This window comes from Macrobrachium rosenbergii, chromosome 19 (assembly GCF_040412425.1).
Source record: "Macrobrachium rosenbergii isolate ZJJX-2024 chromosome 19, ASM4041242v1, whole genome shotgun sequence".
Classification (NCBI taxonomy): Eukaryota; Metazoa; Arthropoda; class Malacostraca; order Decapoda; family Palaemonidae; genus Macrobrachium; species Macrobrachium rosenbergii.
In genome coordinates this window covers 10,476,201-10,491,484 of record NC_089759.1, presented here as the reverse complement: position 1 = coordinate 10,491,484, position 15,284 = coordinate 10,476,201, and the positions used below count along the sequence as shown (strand labels likewise).

At 40.0% G+C, this 15,284-nt stretch overlaps 1 protein-coding gene and 1 long non-coding RNA gene across 18 annotated transcripts in view; one reads left to right on the top strand and one right to left on the bottom strand.

The window, feature by feature from the left end:
• LOC136848623 (uncharacterized) overlaps positions 1-15,284 on the bottom strand; it is a 52,837-nt gene that overhangs the window by 2,265 nt on the left and 35,288 nt on the right. The gene's annotated exons all lie outside the window — the stretch shown is intronic.
• The window catches only part of Lrrk (Leucine-rich repeat kinase), a 660,345-nt gene that overhangs the window by 618,611 nt on the left and 26,450 nt on the right, over positions 1-15,284 (top strand). For all 17 annotated transcript variants that reach the window (XM_067121011.1, XM_067121010.1, XM_067121012.1 and 14 more), the window contains 3 exons: positions 4,064-4,321; positions 5,907-6,121; positions 9,228-9,361. In XM_067121011.1, the coding sequence (XP_066977112.1) occupies positions 4,064-4,321; positions 5,907-6,121; positions 9,228-9,361 (607 nt within the window). The remainder of the gene's footprint in view (positions 1-4,063; positions 4,322-5,906; positions 6,122-9,227; positions 9,362-15,284) is intronic.

Below are 15,284 nucleotides of genomic sequence, written 5' to 3'. Positions count from 1 at the left end.
CCTACATGTATACAAACCCTTGGTCTTTCAAATCATTTATAACTAACTAACTACATATGGGAGACTTATTTCTTGGTGGGAGGATTCTCGGCAAATCTCTGAACTGACTGGTAGTTTGCCTCACCTGGGGTCTCTCTCCCTGGTCATGTCAGAGCAAAGGAAGGAGACCCAACGTCTGATCTGTTGAACATGTGCAGTGTTCAACTGCCAGACTTCTTGGCCTTTTGAATTAATGGGATGTAGCATCATTGATTCGAAGAAAGGCTAGGATGAACTCATATTGTCGGGTTTATTCAGTGTCAGTCTCTCTCTCCCCTTGCTAGTGAGAGGGTAGGACTTGCATCTATTAATCCAAAAGAGCTAGATTATAGATAGGATACTCAGTCATCTAGAACACCTGCATGCATGCTCGTCCAGCACATGACAGCTTGTAAACCATACCTCTGCCCACTGGGAGAAGAAGGTATAAAAGAGAAAGGTAGGAGGCCAGTCCCACACATACCCCCCTCTTTTGCAACCGTACAGCTTAGGCAAGATGCCTGAGTTCGATTCTCCGGCCGGCTAATGAGGAATTAGAGGAATTTATTTCTGGTGACAGAAATTCATTTCTCGCTATAATGTGGTTCGGATTCCACAATAAGCTGTAGGTCCCGTTGCCAGGTAACCAATTGGTTCTTAGCCACGTAAAATAAGTCTAATCCTTCGGGCCAGCCCTAGGAGAGCTGTTAATCAGCTCAGTGGTCTGGTAAAACCAAGGTATGCTTAACTTTTTTAGGCGAGATGCTACCTGTCCTCAAGAGCTGGGTGATCTACATGCCCGACTGTTGAGCAGCCACCGCAGAACCCAAAGAAAAAGAGTCGGAGGATCTATGGGCAACCTCCCGAAGGTAAAAAGTTGGCAAATGTGGTCTGTTGTGACGCATTCCTGTCCTTAGTACCTGTCTGAGAGGTTCTTCCTGAATGCTAGGGGCAGACCAGTGTCCGTGACCTTATGAAGTCTCGCCTGGAACATATTGTCCACCATGTCAGCTGTGGAATATGTCTGTTTGATCATACATAAACTCAAAAGAAATGGAGATTCTAGACACCATTTCTTGGCCAAGCCGGAAACAAAAAGGTGTTGGCACTTAGTCTGGAGGTGAAATCCTAAGTGGTAATGCAAAAGGCCTTCAGACACTTGGTAGCTTTAGGGTCCTTAGAAAAAAAAATGCTCATACACTGTTGATCACCTGACAGATCAGGCTGAATGACAGGAAGTCATAAGCCCAAGACTTGAATCATGAATCCAATGTTCGAAAGCCGGGGGGGGGAGGGGGGGGGTGAAGTAGCTCTTGAAACTGAGGCACACACACCTGCACCGAAACAAATGGCTGAACACGGTTTGTTGGCTGCAGTACCAATGATGAGTAGTTTTCTTCCAGTCACAATGTATTCTTCCACTCAACGTCTCTAGAAGGGTAAGAAAGAAGACAGAGAAACTGCGACACAGCATACGACAATGAAAAGAGCGAGGGAGGGGAAGGAACTAGAACGAGAGGAGGTGAGGGAGTGTAGAAATCCCCACCGGAGATGGAGCAAGAACTGTAGACAGGAACCATAGACATAACAGCTACTGGTCTTGGAGACGACGTGTCGAAATCGGAAACTTTGTCTCAAGGTCTTGCAACATAACCTCTGCTCCTTCCTCGAGTCAAGAGAGAGGGGATCCATGCTGGAAGGCAAGCAGAGGCTTCATGCAACGGTTACGAAATCACCACACTGTAGCACAAGAACCCTCCTCTGTCTCGATGTCTCTCAATCTCTACATAATCTGAAAGAGTAAAACATTACAACATTCCAAATAATTGTGTAGTCAAAAGAAAAACTCTGCTTGTTCAGAGAGAAAACATTTCTGAAAAAACGGAAAAAAGATGTAGAAGAAGACATCTAGAACTAGAATGGTTGGCAGGCGAGAGACAGGCCTCTCTCCTTGGGTGCATAATAGAATAAAGATATAACAGAATAAATGAACAAATACCAAGGCTAAGAACAAGCCGGGTTTGTGTTATAACAAAGAGGCAAAACCAAGTTAGAGAGGGAATTAAAGAGTAAGGCTCATAGGCTAACACGAGTTGAAAACAACTATGTAGCATAACTGTGTAGGAATAACTACACAGCAAGAAAGAGTGAAAATAACAAAAAATAGCAGAATAGAATGACTGGATGGCAGGTCTACTGTAGCACCCCTGCTGTCGTTAGCCAACCACCAATAATAACCTTGTTTTAAGTTTTAACAGCCGGTTCCAGCTTGCGCTGAAAGTGAATCACATAATTAAAGACCGAGGGTTTGTATACATGTAGGAACAATCTTTCTTTCTAGTACTTCTTTCACATTTCTCCAACACTTTCTGTCTTCTCATCCTCCTTCATAACACTTCCAAGTTATACACTTTTTCATCAGCTTACCTTCCATTTGATTTGTATGACCAAACCATCAGAAAACTCTAAGTTATCATTTCACCGATGAAAGTCTACATTTCTCACACTTTTAGTTCTTCTGAATCCTCATACATTATGCAAAAAATTCATCCCAGTATCTTCAGCCACATATCTTCCACACATTTAACATCCACACTCACCTCAATGAAGGAGAGTTTGCTCAGCAGCACCTTTGTATACTCCCACAATCTCTTCTCTTCCCAATGTTTTTCCCACACCCTGATACCTTCTTTCCTTCTGAGACTCACCTCTTCTTTTCTTCTGCTACCACATTTTATATTTAACCCTAAATATCCTTCAGAATCAGCCACTTCCATTCTGATACCATCCATATTAACATTCAGCAGTCCTTGTTAATGACCTCCAATTACCCTTATAACCTTACTCTTGCTCACATTTTGTTTATCCACCTACACACGCCTTTTAATTTTTTTACTAGTCTCAGAAGTTTCTTTTCACCAGTCATAATCAGTATTGTAACGTATTATTCGCGTATATCACCCAGTTCACACTGGCACTCACAACCAATTTCCTTTCTCAACTTTTTGCATCATTCCATCCATAAAAATATTGAATAGTCATTGGTTAATAACACCTTTTCTCAGATACACTTTTTCATCAAAGCAGTTCTTTTTCTGTCTACATATAACGCACAAAGAAATAATTTCTCCAAATAACATATCTTGTACACTATGACATCCTCAGGAATCCTCCACTTAAGCTTTTTCTCAGTCCATGTATGCCACTTTTAGCTTTTTCCCTCTACTTTCAAACCTTTCGTGTAACTGAGTCATCATAAAAGTGATCTGTGTACCTTCCTTCTTGCCTTGAGCCCAAACTGTTCTTTCCATATCAGTGTATTTTAATTTGTAATCTGGAATGTGACTGGTTCAATGTCAATATGGGGCTGAGACAAGGTGTGTCATGTCTCCATGGCTATATATTATAACATATGGGTGGAATGATGTGAGAAGTCACTGAAAGAACAATAGATGCGAGGGCAAAATTATGCTTAGAAAATTGGCTGTGAATGAAGTGTGGAATGACTGATGTTTGCAGATGGTGCATTAGTGATTAGATTTAGTGAAGAGCAACTGCAAAAACTAGTGAAGGAATTTAGAAGTGTTAGCAAGAGGAGGAAGTTGAGAATAAATGTGAAAAAAAAGGTATGAACAAAAATGGAAAAAGAGAAGGAGCAATGAATTTTAAGTATGGAGCTTGGAAAATGGAAGCAGTTGATTTATGTAGGTCTCTGGGGGAGTAAATGTAGTGAATGATTGTAGAATTAGGGAAGAGATGAGTCAGAGAATAGATAAAGCAAGACAAGTAACAGGATGTGTACTGAAGATAGAAATTAAATTTGGAGTGCATGTTAAAGCTAAGGTTGGAAATGACAGAAGTGTATTGTAGACATTTAGTATGAATTAAAGAAAGAACAGTTGAAGCTGTAGATGTGTGTTGTCTATCATTAATCAGATGCCACTCATAATGATACCAAGAAAGTGTTTGTTGATAGTGTGAAAAATCCTCTGCTTAGAAAATTTGCTCATTGTTTGTTACAGTTACATTTCTGTTGTCCTTGCAGCATGGTTGACTACAGTAGGGTCTTTAGCTACTGCCTTGAGCCTGATGCTCCACAGTCATCCCCTGTACGGTCACTCTGCAGCATACATGCTTTGGGACGAGTGGCTGTTGCACTCTGCAATGGTCGGCTTTTCTTGTGTAGTTCTGATGTTACACCAACATCACCAGTCTTAGGTGAAGGGAGTTTTGTTATGACAGAATTGGCTGGTTCTACTCAACAAATTCACTGTTTAGCTGTTGCTCATATACCATCAGCATGGTAAGTGGTCTTTATTTTATATTCATTAGTTGTGATTTTTAAATTTTTTCCAGTCATATAGAATTAAAGGTATTCTCTGAATGCCATAGTGTTAATGTATACAATATCTAAACTAATATTTTCCATGTGCTGTTAGCAAAGAAAGTACCCATTCTGTATTGACAAATCAACCCACAAGATAACAACAGTGTTTGCTTAGTGAGGGTGAGTAACTCCTAAAATGGTAGATCTCTGCCTCACTTTCTAGGACTTCTCATACCTCTGCCAGTATTACAGTAGCACAGAATGTTGACTGAAACTGTTGGTTTCTGTATACCCCCCAGTGCAACTGCTTCACTAGGGGATCCTCCCCAAAATGAGACTGCCCTTTCATTTTATATATAAATACTGTGCTATGAATGGGTAATTTTGTGTCTCATGCTCAGATCTGCAAAATAAAAGTCTTGTTTAGTAGTACAGTCACTACCCAACTTTCGAACAAGTTATGTTCTGGATGGCAATTTGTATCTTGTATTGTTTGCAAGTTGGTTTTTAATATGTAGTCCATAATATTTGTTGAAAAATTAATAAAACTTACAAAACTATTAAACTGAAATAGTTTACGTTCCCAGGTTAACTTGGGAGTCATAGATTATACTGTTTTCACTGTATTTTTAAATCATGCAGTATTATAAAGAATTACTTCAGATGTTAGAGAGGTAAAAAGAAGAAAATAAAATTTAGATTCATGCAGCATTCAGAATTTAGTATTTTTTCCATGTTTGAAAGTTATGAACTTGGAGAGAATTTTGCAGGAGCAGCGTCTGGCATGGAGTCAGATGCTCCTGCGAAATTCTCCCCAGGGTCATAAAGTAAACAATACACACAGCCATTTATTGATAAAAATTCTTACTAAACATTTCATATGGGGAGAGGAAATATAGAAAACAGGTATTCATCAAAGAACAAGTGAAATTGGGAAGACAGAAATAATCAGGGATATTTTATGATTATTCTCATGATTGTAAGAAGAATACAGTACATAGTAGTAAATCCTGAGACTACTTGGGATAATCAGGGAAGGGGTTAAAGGAATAGGTTCTTCTTCCCTCTGTGGGAAGTAGAGCACATAATATGGGGATTGTCACCAGTGTTAATGGCAGTTTTATTAGCCACCAAAGTTTCTAAAGTAACAATCAACACACCTGATTTACAGCTATATTCCCAGTTATACCCCTCAAGGGAATTCAGCATTATGATAATTATGTACAGTACTGCAAATAATTTATTCAATATGTATATACTGTATATACATCATTCACATGTTCATTGAGTATATTTTGGTTTTGCAATTTCATTTGATCATTTTTAGAGAAGTAATTTAATTTTAACTGTAATCTAAGTAGGTTATTTATAATCTACTCAATATAAAATGCAGCACACTTAAAATGTATATTGACATATGTTTTGATTATACTGCATAGTCTGTATTACATTTGGTAATTTTTGTCATAACATTTACTTTTGGAGAGTTTTCAAGTATTTTCACTGTTTAGAATTTTAAGCATCAATTAAAACGTCATTTACATGAGCTTTTCCTCTAAAGGTCATTGTGGTGTGGTGGAAGTGAAGGCACTATGAGCATCTTTTCTTTACGTGATGATGGCCTGGTTACTAGTCAGGATGCTGTGTCCCACTTTTCTACTTCTACACCACCTCCTACAAGTGATGCATGTGATGTTTTGATTCTGCATTCCCCACAAAATCCCTCAAGTGTCTTGCCTCATTTGAGAAATTCCATGTGGTCTTATGTGTATCCAGGTAAGTTAATTCTATGCACTTAGTTCATGTATCTATGAACAATGTAAGTCTTTAACTTGTTTTAGTACACTGCAGGGATATATTAAATTTTTGAAGCCTTAGTATGCTCTTTTCGACAGGTTGATATGGTCTAAACTGAATACATATTCAATTTAACAGGCCTTTTTTCTTTTTCATGGAGTTAACATGTATCTTGACGAAGGGAGTATTGTAACAAACACAACTAAACCAGTCCTCTCCAAAATTTGTTTTTGGTTTAGGTCTTTCAGTAACTTTATTTATAGAATGGTCTCTCCAACACACTTCACCCATGAATTTCACCATTTTGCAGTCACAACCCTTCAGAATTAAGCAAATTCTCTTCATAAGTGACCAATCATCTCTGTGTGGAGGAGACAGGTTTTTGTTCAGTTTACTAATAGGATGCAGTCATTTACCAATGGTCAGGCAATCGCTTTCCACTTCATCTTGTCTGTTACTACCCTATTCTTCCTTACTGCATCTCACTTTCACAGTAAAGTATGTTATCAAGGCAACAGAAAGGTTCTACCAGCTCAAAGGCCTACCTTTCCTTCACAGCATGACTCTATCCTCCTTGGCTCTCTTCATTGTATTTGCTGTTTATACATTTTAGGCATAAAAAATCCCTTATCCCCTTTATACATTTCACTTTTGACCATCTCCTTTGACTGTTACCTGTTACATATGATGTTTAGCCTTATTTCTTCAAAATATAGTGTAATGAACAAGAAAAGGGAAAGAGCCTCTCAATAAAGATATACAAAGTAAAAGGGGATACACTGCAATGTGGAAATATTAGAGAAATACAGTTTCTTGAGCATGCTATGAAATATTAGAGAAGATGCTAGATAAAAGGCTGAAGAAACTTCTTTAAACAGATAATTGTCTGTTTAGCTTCATTCCAAAGAGAGCAACAAAAAAAGCAGTCTATAATAAAGCACTTAGAAGAAAAAATATAAAGGAAGAACTTATACCATGTTTGTGTGGATATTGAAAAAGCATTTGACTGAGGACAAACAATTAGATGGGCATACTAAGGTAGAGGATATAGGAAAGACATGAAAACAGTGATATTACATTACCAACACAAAATATAAAGGTAGAGAGTGAAAGGTGCACCATTAGACTTTGTTATGAATATTGGTGTTTGTCAAGGATTAGCCTTGAACCTTTTACTGCTAATCATTGTAATGGGAAGCTATATAAGATTACAGAAAAGAAAGTGTCCTCAAAGCTGCTTTATGTAGATGACCTAGTGACATGGTGAACTCGTATTTTAGTTGTAGCCAAGATAAAACTCCTAGCAAACTGAGTACAGTAGTAATAAACCTGTTGCTTGAAAATGTCACAAGTTTGCTGCAGCAGCCTTCCTGTTGTTGCAAGCAAAGTCTGCTAGGTCAGGTAGGGTGCAGAGAATGTTTGTCATTGTAGTATATTTTAACAAAGTAAATTAACTCAATTTTATGTCTATGCCACAAGTCAGCATTAAGAGTTGGCAAAATATACTTGACTGATGACATAACTGTATCCAAGAGGTTTAGACAAGAGTCAGCACCAGAATACCACACTAGAAAACAGTACTCCAAACAAGGAAGAAGAACATAGTTAAAACACTTAGATATAATAGCTTTCTTTATCCTGAAACATTCTATAACAGTTTTGCAAGATACTAACTTTTTGAGAGACAGAGGAAGCAATATTATGGATATGCTTTTCAAACATAAGTTTCTTATCAAAAGTTACGTCCAAGATCTTAAAAGAGTACTGACATTTAAAACTTTACCATTTAAATGTAAATCAGGCTGCAAAGGCACAAGCGCTCTGGATTGACTAGGATACTTTGATCTTAGAAGGGTTAGGCTTCATGCCCCAAAGCCTAATCCACTCATGAATATGTGCCAGGTCTCTATTCAAGGATTCTGCAACCACAGACCCAAGGCACAGAGAAGGAATAACAGCTAGAACAGTAGCATCATTGGCATATGCAATCAAGTTTGTTCTCCAGACCTTGCCACATGTCACTAGTATATAGATAATAAATAGCAAAGGTACAAGAACACTACCTTTAGGAATGCCTGAAATTTCGTTACTAAAGCTACTATATAGCCATCAACACAGACCCTTTAAATTCTGCCTAATAAAAATTCATTTAAAATATTAGTAAAGGATCCATCAATATCCAATAATCTTAGCATGTAGATAAGTGCTTCATGATTTACAGTCAAAAGGCTGCACTAAAATTTAGACAAACCATGTATGCCTCTGTACCTTCATCAAGAGCACTCTGCAAGATGGTAGGTATTGACAAGAGTGCATCACAAGTACCAAGGCCTTTATGAAATCCAAACTGTAATGCTGGCAGCAGGTTATTATCTCTAATAAACCTACAAAGATGCTTAGAGAGCACCTTTTCAAAAACCTTAGATAAAACGGGTAGTAAAAATCGGTCTATATTCAGAGGGGCATGAGAATGGACAATGCACTCTGTTGGCCTTCCCCCAAGCAGAAGGAAACTTAAAAGTCCAACTAATCTTCTGAAAGCAGTGGTAATCTTAGGAACAATGAAGTCAACAGTTAAAAAAATCGTGTTAGGGTCCATGCCCTGACTGGAGCAGGGAATGAAGAAGCAGTAAGAAAAAACTGAGTAACTGCAGCCTGGATGAAATTGATAGTTAGACAACTGGTAAATAACCTATTTGCCTATCAAAATGGAAGCATGAACACAAATTTGTGTTGATGTTTTGCTTTCCTTCCTCTTCTTATGATTGACTGCATTCCATTTACAGTACTTGAAAAATTAATTTTCTTTATGCTTGTTTCTGATAAACTTTTGCTTTGAAAAATCAATTTTCTTTTGAATTTGAGCTATGGATTTACAATATACAGTAGATTCTATCCACAGTTGCATGTAAAAACAGAGTACCAAGGTTGGGTTACCTGTACGGATATGAATGTTTAATTTTTCCAGTTCTTTTAAACTAAGCTAGAATCTTGTATAGTTTGTAATTGCTCTCATTTCAGTGAAAGTAATTACATGTTTTAAATAAGGAAAACTTTATATTTGTTAATATTTTCATCATTTCAGGCTGTGTTGTATACCACTGGGATGTAAAAGACCAAAAGGTGATTAATCGGCTGGACTGCTCAAAGTTGGTACCTTGCTCTGAAAGCCTACAATCCATTAGCATTGAAGAACATTTATCACCATCGCACTGCCAGGTAACTATGAACTGGACCTTCTCCACAGTTGATAAGTTTCCCTCCCTTGATCTGCCCAAAAATTATCACTATCACTTTACTGTCCCTTTTCCACTAATACATTACACTGTATACAAATTTGTTTCCAAATGGCTAGGATTGCCATATTTTTAAATAACCAAAGTTTTCTGTAAGTACAAGCCTCATACAAGTTCCCAGTGAAATATGGGTAAATTTTTATTTTAATAATACATTACTGATAGTATCAGATCATTGTTAGTACAAGTATAAAAACCAGTTCATTGGGATTTACCTATACTTTTGTTAGTACAACCCATTTGTCATATAATACTGTTGCACAGTGTAAAAGGCATCTAGCCACACAAAACTGTGCATTCATCATTTTTGGTTTTGCTACCTTCTAGTCATGACTTCCAGCATCTCTGCAGTTTTTGCTGTTTTATTAGATTTGTTTATTTCAACCCCTTATTTCTTGCCGATTTGTTTATTTCAACCCCTTATTTCTTGCTGATTTGTTTATTTCAACCCCTTATTTCTTGCTGTCCCCTTCAAAGTTATGGTTTAATTTTATACCAGATTAAATGAATCCATGTTCCACAGTAGCAATGGTATTTTCATGTGGCCCCCACCCCTTAAGTTTGCCAGTAGACTTGACAACTCCTTTATACCCAGATGTTATAGTGGCTTAGACAGCTCTTCCATCCTATCATATTCCATGTATGTAAATAAAGTGCCTTAACTGGTCCCTGTCCTGGCACAAACTCCAGCCTTCTCCTTCTTGGCTTGATCCTTAGGCTTTGAGTCCTGCTGTGTTCCTGCCTTTCCTGTTCCTGCAGCCTCCTCCACTGTACCCTCCATTTACATCGTGAGTTCCTCTCAACCTCCAGTACCTTTCCAGAAACCTCCAGCAGCTACTGTTTCTGCTTGGCCCTCAGCCTGCACACCTCCTCATATTGTTTCCTCCCTGCTTTTTTCTGTCTGTGACTTTAGCTGCTCCCACAATATCCGTTGCTTCAGTACTTCAGAGGCCTTTGGTCACTCTCAAAACAGTTCCTTTGACCTTCATCCACCAATCAAGAATTATTCAACATTCCTTAGCCTCATAAGCCCTTGGTATCAGACATGATTATGGGTATTCTCAAGACTCAGTTTTGGACTTTCTCTTCCCATGAGCATATATCTGATACTCTAAGGATGTGAATTAGTCTTCTCATCCAAAGAAACAAGAGAGTTTCCCAATTACCAGAACTACTGACCAGTCGTCTTGCTGTCATCCAGCTTGCCCTTCTACAAGCTCCTTGCTTGCTACTCATGACCACAAGTTGTGTTAGTGCCCTTTGGTTTTCAACTGCTTCATCTAGTGATTTCTCGGTTTCATTCCCTGGAGAGCTGTCCCTATTGTAGTTCCAATTTCTCCCAGTACCATGGAATGATCTCCCTCCCCAACCCTTCTGGTGTGCCTTGTTTAGATTCTCCTCCGTCAGGCAGGCTTGGTTCAGTCCTTCTCAGGATACTATGAGCATCATCAAGGATCCTGGGAAAAAGAGCCCTGAGGACCTGTGTGTCTTGCAGATGGGGCTTCATTTATCAAGCTCCTTGACTGGATTTAGACACCTTCAAGATCCAGACTTTTATGAACTGTGCCTGAACCTTTAACAGCTGCTCTTGTTCTGCTGATGACCCTCCCACCTTCTAGACCTTTGAACTACCCCTAGTCAAACTCTTTGGGTTACATGCATAAGGAAGTGATGCTGTGTATGGCTGGCTGCAGCTCTAGCCATGGTTATGATTGCTCCATGACCTCTGGACACCACTTTGAGACCAAAAGTTCTAAAGACTTTACCACATTCAAGGTTGTTATTCGTAAGTATGCCTCCTATTGCTAGCAATGGAATCTATTGCCAGGGAAGCTCCATCCTCCTTTATACCTCGTCCTTCCACCAGGTAGTCAGCTGCTCAAATGGATGTGTGTGTTTCTGTTGCAAAAGTTGACTCATAAACCGGCAGTAATAGTCTCAGTGTCTTTGGGGCTCTTCTCTGCTGACAGGATACAGTTTATGGCTTGTTCTCTCCTCAAGTTTCAGTACTTAATGCAATTTAAATGTATTATCTGTTTGCTAATGTGATGATGGTACAGAAATATGGCTTCTAAAAACTTGTCCTGGATATATTAATTTGGGATAACTGCGATCTTCTTTGCCACACAGAGGCCTTGTGCCCTTGCTAACTGACTAACTTGTCCAGCCTCACAGTTCCAGGTTGCCCTTTCAAGCCTCTTGCACCTGGCAGTCACAAATGAAGTTCCTCTGTCCCCTCTGCCTCTTTCCCCAGTCAAAGGCTGTTTATCAGGGGCAGAGGGGCATCCCATTACTCCCTTGCCAGCTCCAGCTCCTGTAGTTGAGACCACTTGACTTCTCCATGTTCACACTGGTCTCATTTCTTTCCTAGGGTACATAAGGATTGGTCTCTTTCGCAAGAGGTCTGCTCACCATGCCCACTCCCACCCCTGGATCAGTCTCTCGTCTCATTATAGAGGAGTGTCATACAGGGATGTTCTTTCCCTTTGCTCTACCCATCTCCTCCAGTTCCCTGCCAAGATTTCAAACCAGAACCTCTGTCGTGATTCCAGTCGGTATGGAGTCTGTCATCTGTGCTCCCTCCACCCAGGGCACAGGAACAGGAGTGGAAGCAGAGATCTTCAATTCCTCCTATATAGGACTTTCTCTCCAACAAGATCTGGCAGAGCAGCACATTTCAGAGGGCCCTGCCCCTTCCAAACTTTACCTATGGACCTGGAGCAACAGTTCCAAGAGGTCATTTCTCTCATTTGTGAGCTTACTGATCTCAGGTAGGTGGCTTCTGCTTCAGCTTCACTAGCAGTCTCTTTCAGAGTGGATAGTGGGTTCTGCCCAGGAAGCAAGACCATCAGTAAGGCTACTTTGGTCAGAGCTTTCCCATGGTGTTTTGGCAGAGGTTAACTTGTTAATCTGTAGATCGACCAGTTCCCTTGCACCCAGCAGATCGGGAAAGCTACTGCCCCTAAATTATCCACACTGAAAAAGTATTATGTTCCCAGGTTGTGGGGACAGAATGGTCCCTACCCAGTAGCAGAGAGACTGTTTGACCTGTGGGCACAGCCGATGATAGATATGTCTGCCACCAGACTAAATTGGAAGCTTCCCATCTTCTGCTCCCCAGCAAAGCAAGATGCATTTTAACACCCATGGGACAACATAAACATTTACATCTTTTCCCAGTTCAGTATCCTCCAACAGGTACAGGAAAAGGGGCGGCTGTCTTATCATTACAGGCAGTCCCCAGTTTACGACGGGGGTTCCGTTTTTACGCCGCGTCGTAAACTGAAAAATCGTCAAAAATCCTAAGAAAACCTTATTTTTAATGCTTTGGATATATTGAAAATGATGTAAACTGCATTTTTATTGAGTTTTTCATCAAAAAAGCCTCCAAATTTTTATTATTGTGCCATTTTGGAGCCATATTTCTTCCGTCGGATCGGCATACGACACGTCGTAACCCTGGAACATGCGTTGTAAACAGGGAAATAATTTCTGATGAATATATTTGAAAAGCGTCGTAACCTCAGAGCGTTGTAAGCCGGACCCGTCGTAAACCGGGCACTGCCTGTATAGGGCAACTCCTCTTTTGAGTAGCATATTGAACTTATGTCATCATAGGGGGTCTCCTCATAGGACGTCTCCTCTGTTGACAATGCACATTCCATTGACAGTACTAGGACATCTCTGTCGACAATGCGATCATCTTATCATGGGACATCCCTGGGGTCATCCTATCATCTTCTCTGTATACAGTGCTGATGAATGGGGTTGCAGTAGCATGCTCAACATAAGCATCAATCAGACACACTCCTGGATGAGAGGTGTATGTCAGACAAGTTCCTCACTGGTGTTTATGTCCATGTATGTGTACAAAGTTTGTCTTCTGTGGCAACGTGAAGTGATTGAGCATGCCTACTTTACCTTATCACTTTCTACTGCCAGACTGGTTAACATTATATAAGAGCACTCATCTTTAGAGGACTGATCTCCTCCTTAATATTCAAGAACTCTTATGTTTGTAGAATTTTAAACAATGGTTCTTAGCTATGCTAAACCACTTTCACTTCCAGAATTGATGAGATCTTACTGATGAGGACAGTGGAATTGATGGAGACATTGATCTCTTTTCTTTCTAGTTGCTTTCTTCCTTACCGAGATAGGTAAGAAGATAAGACCTATCAGATGTTGGACCTTTAGAGTACATGTGTCTTAAGTATTCCAGGAATGATATCAGACGTGTATTGATAGATACCTTAGTTCCTTGTCTGAGCAGGTATATCTATCAACTAATCTGGAGACTAAGTTCTAAAACTTATTTTCAGTCAAGGGTGGGTGTCTGGAGCCCCTGTCCTTGGTCCTCGTGCCGTTACGTTACTCCTATGAGGATTGGGGAATGCAGGCAGTAATTGCTGCTTACAATCCTCAGTATGATGATGACACCACGGTAAAAACATGGTCCCCGAAGGTCCTAATGTCCTTCCATATCAGGTCTGTGACAGTGGTAGTACTCAGACAGACATAAGTACTTTCGGTACGATGGCCAACAAGGAATCAAAAGCGAGATGGATGAAATATTAGCACTTTTTTAATGAAATCATGGGATAGGACGGTTGATCTTCGACTTCTGGTTCTCACGCACCCTCAAAAAATATTGATCATACTCTTTCTTCTCTCAATTTCCTGTTGTTGGCTCTATTCTGATCTGCTTATTCAACAAAATCAAAGGTGATCAGGTACATTGATCATTTTCCTTCGATGGTCCTTTGGTACCAAAGACAGTATGACTTCTGTGTTACCCCATAATCTAGTCTTTCTAAGCAAGGCTAACGACTAGGTCATTAACTTCGAGCTGCCTGAGAAATGATGGCAAAGGGATCCTTTCTCTAGCTAGGGAACCAATCAACTGAGCATACCATGAAACTTCCTACGGGACATCAGTACGTTTCAGGTAGGATCTCTAGAAGGCAAAGTCATCCATATGTCTGTCACATTCAGAAAGGACATGTAGTTTGAGTACTAGTATAGAATGTATTTGTGAAATTCACATTCATATCCTCTTACCTTGGAGTGTTGACCATAGGCAAAGGGATCATTTCTCTGCCTAGGGGAATGACCTTACAAACGTACCCTGCAATTTCTAGGTGGCCATCAGTACGTTTGAGGTAACATCTCTAGGGGCCACAGTCATCTATCAATGTATGGCGTTCAGGAAGAACCCGTCGATCTGGTATTGGATAGAATGTAATTGTGCAGTTCACATTCTTACCTTTTTACCTTGGGTTATTGCTCATGGGTCCTTGGACTCCTTTTCCTTGGATCCTTGGTGGATGCTCTTAAGGACAGGTTGCATATCTCGCCTAAGGTGTGTGGCTACAGGGAGAAGGTGTGGGCAGGACTGGCTTCCTACCTTCCTCCTGCTTTCCGTCCTCGTCCAGTGGACAGGGGAGTGAACAAGCCATCACAAGCTGGACTGGCGTGCATGCAGGTGATCTGCGTGACTGAGTTTCCTGTCTATAACCCAGTTTCGTTTGGATTAATAGATGCATTTCCTACCTTCTCTCTAGCAAGGAGAGAGAAGGATTGACTATGGGCAAGCCAATTGGTTGGTTTTAGCTATATAGTCTTTGACATTGTGGGTTCGTCTGTACCCTTTGAATCAAGGGTTTTCATACTTTCCTTTTATTTGAAGTGCCCAGAAGTCTGGCAGTTGAACATCACACATGTTCAACAGATCAGAGGTATGGTATCCTTCCTTTGCTCTTTCATGACCAGGAAGAGAATACAAGGTGAGCCAAACCACTAGTCAGTTCAGAGAATTACTTTGAATCCTCCCTCCAATAGCAAGT